The following is a 7,930-nucleotide window of genomic DNA, read 5'->3' on the forward strand; positions in this document are numbered from 1 at the left end:
TTATGTAATACTATAATGCTTATAAATTCTTAATATGATATATATATATTATATATATAATGCATAATTAACCTATTATAAAATGTATTGCTATTTAGTATTTGTTATTAGAAAACTTAAATACAACTCTTAAGATTGATCTTTATCTATTGGTTTTTATATAAACAACCCACTTTGCATAAACGTATGTTTAATTATTGTTCTAATATTCAAACGTTTTTCTTAAATAATAAAGCAATTAACAAATTTATCTTAAATGAGCTAATATAAAAAGGAATTTTTTAATAAATATTGAATTAAAATAATTGACAAATATGAAAAGACTGACTGCAAAATTAGTGTTCATGGGCTCTCAAGGTATGTTGACAATTTATTGTATTTTTAGTTTATGTTTGACATGTCTAGTTTTTGTGTAAATCACTTATGTAGTTGAGATGAACATATACATTTTGTTTTATGCTACTTTTATCCTGCCACGTTAATTTACAAAATCATCTAGCATGTTATTTTTTAAATAATGTTTTTTAATATTCCGGATAACTTATTTTTAAATAAAATAATATTATATGGTAATTGATGATTTTGATTTCAATTGAAAGATTGTGTCCTAGTTGTAATTCTTAAAATGAAAATAATAGTTAATTTAATAAAAAAGACTTCAATAAAAAATAAAACAGTATTTGTACATTTCTATTCTTTTTTATTTTTCAATAAAAGTCACTCCTGGAAGTCTGTTCTATCTCTATAACTGTTCCTCGGTTTTCAATATCTTAAACCTCAAGAATTAATATTTTTTAAACAATATAAGTAATTTGCCTTTCATTAATTGACGTGCATTTATTTTAGGTGTTGGTAAATCAAGCATTATCACAAGATATATTAAAGGTGACTATAAAATGGACTGTGAAGCAACAATTGGTGCTTCATTTATGTATGCTAAAGTAATGATCCAAGATTATCAGATAACACTAAAAGTAAAAAAAAAATATTCAACTTATAGTAGATTTTTATAATAATATTTGGGTGATTTAGGTATGGGACACAGCTGGACAAGAACGTTTTCGAAGTTTAGTTCCAATGTACTATAGAAATGCAGATGCTGTTGCCATTATATTTGATGTGTCAGATAGAGAATCATATGATCAGGTCAAATATTGGATAAATGGTATAATATAGTTGTGTTAAATGTATAACAATCAATCTAAATAAATATTAGGTAGGTTCAGGTGTTATATTGAATATGTGCATTTAAATCTGAGACTGGGAATGATACAAAGATGATTTTTGTGTCATTTAACTACATAGTATATGTTTTAAGAATTAAATTACCTGCACATTGTTCATACTACCAAAACCGTCTTAAGGTTTTAAGGGGCCCCTAATATGGGCCCAACATATTTCGGGGGTCTTCTAATACTTAATTATGATAAATACATTTTTTAACACATAATATATTATTATTATTTATTTATTAAATATTATATTTTTCAGTAAAAAGTGCATTTTTGTTTGAATTTCAGTTACTTATTGTTAATTATAATTTCAAAAAATACATAAATTAATATGTTTTAGAGTTAAAAAATAAATGTAATTCATTAAACAAAAACTAAAATTATTGTCATAAAAACTGTATTGATATAAATTTGTCAATTATTAAATACTTTTTAATGGTTTTTTGCTAGCTTTTTCATTCGCAAACTCTTCTATAACATTTTCATAATCTATACTTGATAGTAGTTCATGTTCAATACTCATTAAAAAAAGGAAAGGAGTTTAACCGTTCATGGCTCATGGTACTTCTAAGCTCTTCTTTAATTAAATTTAACTTAGAAAATTAACGCTCCCCACTACAGTTGGTAATCATTATTGATAAAAAAATTCTGAAAGATATTAGATATTAAGATATTATTATGTTTGGAAATGTTTCTTCTAGTCTACTTGATTTTAAACATTTGTATGTACTAGAAATATTGAATTCAGAAATTTCAAGTTCTGATAGATACGCTTTGAAGTGTGTACATTCTAAAATTAATTCATTTTCATTAATGTCTGCATGATAATATTCCGCAAATGTTTTAGCGGTACCTCACGTCCGGACGTTAAAATAATGTATGTGTGTACAAATTGATCAAATTGTATTATTATTAGTAATTGTATTATTAGTAGTTGTTATGTTTGGGTATACAAAGCTAATTTTAATATTTTTTCGTTCGAGATTTATATTAAAAACATTTTAAGAAAAAAAATATAAAATTATGATATTTAGTAAATAATGTAATTTATGTGAATTTGGGGCCCTTAACATTTCGAAGACCTGGGCCCATGCCTTAAGACGACTCTGCTTACTAGGTACAAAGTTTGTGAAGAACACTTTACTAGAATGTCATGTTAATTATTGTAAAATATACTATTTTATCTTTTACATTAAGTGAATTGTAAATTACTATTACTTTGAGTGAAATGTAAATGTTAACTTATTTATTTATTTATGAGAGTTGTTAAAAAAGTAGTGTTTATTTTTTTTCTACTTAATGTATATAATTCATTGTAAATATGTACAACTATTATAAGACATAGTCCCCAAATTTTTCAATACCTCGAGATCAGCTTTTCTCTTTGAAGGTCTCTTCCGCTAGCTGCCTTTCCTAATTTCAAACAGCTTCTTTGACCTCTTCATCAGTTGTGATATGTTCTCTGGCTAAAGCATTTTTCAATTCGGAGAAAAAGTGAAAGTCAGAAGGTGTCAAGTCAGTTGAGAGCCGGGAAGTGTGCGAATGAGCGTTGTCTTAGCGAAGCAAATGCCTTCCATTTACATTCTTTTGAATCACTTTAATTTATCAAAAATATCAAAGAAGCTGTTTGGAATTGGAGAACAGATATAGTGAAAGACCTTCAAGTAGAGGAATCATAAGCGGATGTTTGGGTATCAAAAATGTAAAAAACGAATTGGTAACTACGTCTAAAAATAACTGTATATATTTACAACAAATTATATACATTTTGTAGAAATAAAAGACTCGATTTTAACTCGATTATACATATATATATATAATTTACAAAATTGATTATTGTCTTATTGGTGCATTTCAGAAGTCAGAAAAAATACTGATACACCAGTGGTATATTATGTTGTTGGCAATAAAACTGATTTAGTTAGTTCTAGAAAGGTCACATATGATGAAGCTAAAGAGTTTGCTAATTACGTCAATGCCCATTATTGGGAAACAAGTGCTTGTGCCAATACTGGTATGTAATACTTGGTCACAATATTAATTTATTTGTCCACATTCAAAAATATTATTCTTTATGTTTCGACTTAATTTTTCAATGAAGTTTTATAATAAATACGTTTTTTTAAGAAACAATATACCCATGTATGTCTTCCATCCTACACAAAATGTCTGTGTTAAGTTGTCAAATGGTAAGAACAAATTCATTTTACCGGACACCCTTCTTTTGCCATATTATATTGTTTTTTATGCTGACTACGAATCTAAAGTCAGAATTTGGCGGACTCTTTTAGTTCAAAAATTATAGTTACTTGAAATTTGCATATTTCCGCGTGTTTAACATTAGGCGTAAATTGGCGCTGCACCATACATTTTTTGGCCATGCGAGTGTGCGCTACTACAATATTATTAGTTAATTATTTATTTTCACTATTGATTATTATACTATTATTATAATATTATCAATGATGTAATAACAATATTGTATTGAACAACAATATCACTTTTTTAATTAAGTTAGTACATTTTTAACTATAAAAAACAACTCTTACGCCTGCCAGCTTCGTGACATAACTCTAGCCCCCTTTGAGACTCTTGGTTGGATGGGGGCTCACGCCCTCAAACCCCCAGAGGAAAAAAAGCTTGCCTAAAGGAGTAAACTAACCTAACCTACCACTCCGGAAGCATCAGCGACCTTATGAGTTGAAACCTAACTTATCCTAGTGTTGCCAACAAACTTAATGGTGTCTGGTGAAGTGAATTTATGCCCACTTACAAATGGATTAATTATAAAGTTATGGAATATGGATCCATATAGTATAATCGCCACCCTGAATAAGAGTATTTAGCGTACACTAGAAACTTGTACATATTTTTGTTTTAATTGTAAATTTTACCTAAATCTAAAATATTTTTTTTAGTTTGTTATTCCTAAAACAATAGCAACTAGTAACATATATTTATTATTCTAATGCATTTTAGGTATTCTAGATTTATTTACAAATGTTGGGAAAAACCTGATACATATGATAGAAAGTGAAAGGCCACCCACAAATTTAAAACTTGAAGTCGATTCTGAAGATTTACCCAGTAACACCAAAGTAAATTCCAGTACCTATTGTTGTAACGTCTAAATTTATAGACAAAATATAGTGTTCACATTCTGTATTATATCAAAACTAAGTAATAAATTGTAAGTGTTAACTATTTTATTTTGTTATTTTCCTTGTTGACATATAGATGTATATATATTAAACAAACCCTTTATCAGTATATTGTTTTAATTTATATGTTTAATACATCATTACAGAGTTAGCTGTCAATTACTTCTTTATTATTATTATTTATAATATTAAACACATATATCTAATTTACATTATATTAATTTAAAACACTTATACTTTTGTTTTTCATTATTAAAAGGTTAACGAACTAATATATCTAGTGTCGAATGGTAACAAAATACTATTATAATTTTTATTTATTAGGTACTCATACTAATAATTAGTACCAGTTACAAAGTGTACTATTGTGTTTTTGTTGTATTGTATGTTATTGATTTATTTTCTAAATGGTACTATATTTCTAATGATTAATTGTTGAACCATTATTTATTTTCTTGAATAAATATATTTTGAAAAAAGATAGATATATTATAAAAAGTAACTTGTTAGTTGTCAGAAGTACTTATAATAATAAATACAATGGTTTACAGAATATTTCATTTTTTCCCTCTTTGAGCTATGATATGTAGCTGAGAATATAAGTATTGGTATTAATGATGTTTTTTTACATATAAGGGTGTACCCAATATTAGTACTTTTAAGTTACTATTTATCATTCAAGTATTCAACGAAACCAATTTTAATGAATAGATACTTATTTTGTTCATCATCTATGCTATATAATAATAATTCTATATCTAATAAACAAATTATAAGCGTATAATTCACATGTTATATTACGAATGTGTTAATCTTTGTCCTTGAAAGTTCTTGAACTATGAATTTAATTAGTAGTCTAATCTTTTAATCATTTGAGGTAATAACATCAACATTTATCAAACAAATTATTATTATTATTATTCTACTTAATCAGACTGCTGTCAATATTATGTTACTTGCTGTGTGATAACCCATTCCCACCTAAATAATAAATATTAAGTATACATGTTCTGTAATTAACTATAAGAAAAAAGTAAATTTGACCTAACGGATTAGCGGTTAGTGGTAATCAGTTTATTTTAAATTCTAGGTGTGACGTTAATATTTTTCACTATCTAAATTAACAATAATAATCGATTACACCTTATATTCTTTTATTTATAACAGTCGTTTTATCATCAAATTTTGTTCTTACACAATTATAACTTTTTTATTACTGTATAAGTTAGCTAACAGTGACAAAACCCATAATTAATTTGTCACAACATGGCTCCAAATACTAATGCTGAGGAGGATAATTTGACATGTGTTCTTTATGGTGTTAGAGATCTTCGACTTGTAAGTATTAAATATTTTAATCTTTTTGTATACCTGTTTGTTTAAACTTGAGGTAATTGTTTTATAATTTATATAGGAACAACGCCCTATTCCAGAACCCGGTGAAAATGGTAAAATTAATTAACAATTTTATATTATAATATTTTTAAAAAATCTATAGTAAAACTTAATATTATAAACTACAGAAGTGTTATTAAAAATTCAGTGTGTTGGAATTTGTGGTTCGGATGTCCATTATGTGGTTCATGGAAATATTGGCAATTATATTGTAAAATCACCAATGGTTATTGGTCATGAAGCCAGTGGGATTGTTGTTAAAACTGGCACAGGTGTCACAGACCTAAGTGTTGGTAAGTACGATTCATTACAATATGTGTATATATATATAATAAGCATTTTTATTTAGGTGATAGAGTAGCTATTGAACCAGGTGTTTCATGTCGCAAATGTCAGTTTTGCAAAATTGGCAAGTACAATCTGTGCCCGAGTATGAAATTTTGCGCAACTCCACCTGTAGATGGAAATTTAACCCGCTATTTTATACATGCAGCTGATTTTTGTTACAAGTAAAGTATATTATTTAGAGCAATTATTATACTAGCATTATGTAATTTATTGAGAACTTACTTTTACTTATTTTAGATTACCGGATCATATGACATTAGAAGAGGGAGCATTATTGGAACCCCTTTCAGTAGGAGTCCACGCTTGTAAAAAAGCTAATATTACAGTTGGCTCTTCAGTACTTATTTTAGGTGCTGGACCAATTGGTTTAGCCACACTGGCTACAGCAAAAGCTATGGGAGCATCGCAAATCTATATTACTGACCTCACTGAATATAGATTAAATTTGGCTAAAGATATGGGGGCTACCAAAACAATTCAAATTAAAAAAAATGACTCAGATGAAGAAGCTTTAAATTACGTTAGAAATGAAATGGGTAATGAATTACCCGATGTCACTTTAGATTGTACTGGTTTTCAACAGACAATAAAAATGGGAATAGAGGTATGGCATTGTAAATTATATTTTAAGTAGAAATTAAACATTGTATGTAATTTATTAGAAGGATGGCGCAATACATTAACTATATCTAATCAGCTTTTCATAGACATCACATCTTATCTTGCACTACTTCTCGTTCATTCTAGCAAACAAAATCATGCATGAATATGAACTTTGTAGATGCCCCATTTTTTGTTGGTTAAGTTATTATTGAGATTATTGAGTGGCGTGGGCCACTCCCTATTAGTTCATATGGTCTACATTGTCTATTATATGGTCTTTTGAGTGTGGCATTTATAGATATTTCTTTTGTCTTACTAGTTACTTTTATTAAATATCTAAATATATTTAAATAACAAATATATTATATATATATATATTTTTTTTTTAGATAACAAAATCTGGAGGAGTGTTGGTCATTGTAGGAATGGGAGCATCAGGTGTGGTTCAGTTACCATTATTTAATGCATTATCTCGCGAAGTGGATATCAAAGGAGTTTTTCGCTATGCTAATGAGTATAAAATAAAAAATGTTCTTAAGTAACATCGAAAAGTGTTTATAATTTTGTATTTTATTATTAGCTATCCAAATGCTTTGGCAATGATAGCTTCAAAACAAGTCAATTTAAAACCATTGATTACTCATCATTTTAAAATTGAAGATTCATTAAAAGCTTTTGAGACAGCAGAAACTGGGGCTGGAGGGGCCATCAAAGTTATGATTCATTTGGATGAAACTGGAGATTCATAATTTTTTACCAAAATAGTTATAATAATAAAAACCATTTGTTTATTCCAATAACCAATACTTAACTTTTGATTTAAAAACTAATTTGCATATTATTCTGCACTAATGTTAAAAAATAAAATAGATAATTTTTAAATTACAATTTAATACAATACTATAATATTTGTTAATGCACTGTTAATTTAAGTTTTTAAATATTATCATGTCATAACTAATAAATGTTATTTTTACAGCAAGATATATTTTTTCTTCAATAAAACTTTATTTTTGTTGAAAAACATAACCCATTTTAATGATGTGTAACCCTTACAAGAAGTGGGGATGATAATTCATTTTTTTAATGTATAAAACCTATTCATCAAAAAATGTATTACCATAAGTAATAAATATTGATAATCACTATTAAATTTATATATAATTAATTAAATTTGCTTTGATGCAGAGC

At 27.0% G+C, this 7,930-nt stretch overlaps 2 protein-coding genes across 4 annotated transcripts; both read left to right on the forward strand.

Annotated features, from left to right (window-relative positions):
- The first annotated feature begins 39 nt into the window (after positions 1–39).
- Positions 40–4,589, forward strand: LOC126835694 (uncharacterized). 3 transcript variants are annotated; one of them, XM_050568440.1, is made up of 5 exons: positions 40–357; positions 847–974; positions 1,033–1,165; positions 3,091–3,246; positions 4,221–4,589. In XM_050568440.1, the coding sequence occupies exons 1-5, from the start codon at positions 315–317 to the stop codon at positions 4,361–4,363; spliced, it is 603 nt and encodes a 200-aa protein (XP_050424397.1). In that variant the 5' UTR covers positions 40–314; the 3' UTR covers positions 4,364–4,589. The 3 variants fall into 3 exon arrangements, with proteins under 3 accessions (XP_050424397.1, XP_050424399.1, XP_050424396.1); XM_050568442.1 differs by having other exon boundaries at positions 52–357; positions 847–941; positions 4,212–4,584; XM_050568439.1 differs by having other exon boundaries at positions 59–357; positions 4,212–4,577.
- Positions 4,590–5,384: 795 nt separating this feature from the next.
- LOC126835692 (sorbitol dehydrogenase-like) lies at positions 5,385–7,875 on the forward strand. The gene is made up of 7 exons (XM_050568437.1): positions 5,385–5,731; positions 5,808–5,841; positions 5,917–6,081; positions 6,138–6,297; positions 6,374–6,740; positions 7,129–7,253; positions 7,320–7,875. The coding sequence occupies exons 1-7, from the start codon at positions 5,660–5,662 to the stop codon at positions 7,486–7,488; spliced, it is 1,092 nt and encodes a 363-aa protein (XP_050424394.1). The 5' UTR covers positions 5,385–5,659; the 3' UTR covers positions 7,489–7,875.
- Positions 7,876–7,930: the final 55 nt, after the last annotated feature.

Source organism: Adelges cooleyi, unplaced genomic scaffold, assembly GCF_023614345.1.
Source record: "Adelges cooleyi isolate 19-005CV unplaced genomic scaffold, UGA_ACOO_1.1 ACOO_flye_CR_arks_rails_tigmint_CR_PRNA_23, whole genome shotgun sequence".
In the NCBI taxonomy this organism is placed as follows: domain Eukaryota; kingdom Metazoa; phylum Arthropoda; class Insecta; order Hemiptera; family Adelgidae; genus Adelges; species Adelges cooleyi.

Bases quoted from the DNA above. Each gene is read 5' to 3' on its own strand.
- LOC126835694 (XM_050568439.1), top strand. From the start codon at position 315: ATGAAAAGACTGACTGCAAAATTAGTGTTCATGGGCTCTCAAG. The intron at 975-1,032 runs GTAAAAAAAAAA...TGGGTGATTTAG, and splicing joins ATTATCAGATAACACTAAAA to GTATGGGACACAGCTGGACA. The intron at 1,166-3,090 runs GTATAATATAGT...GGTGCATTTCAG, and splicing joins GGTCAAATATTGGATAAATG to AAGTCAGAAAAAATACTGAT.
- LOC126835692 (XM_050568437.1), top strand. From the start codon at position 5,660: ATGGCTCCAAATACTAATGCTGAGGAGGATAATTTGACATGTGTTCTT. The intron at 5,732-5,807 runs GTAAGTATTAAA...TAATTTATATAG, and splicing joins GTGTTAGAGATCTTCGACTT to GAACAACGCCCTATTCCAGA. The intron at 6,298-6,373 runs GTAAAGTATATT...TACTTATTTTAG, and splicing joins GCAGCTGATTTTTGTTACAA to ATTACCGGATCATATGACAT.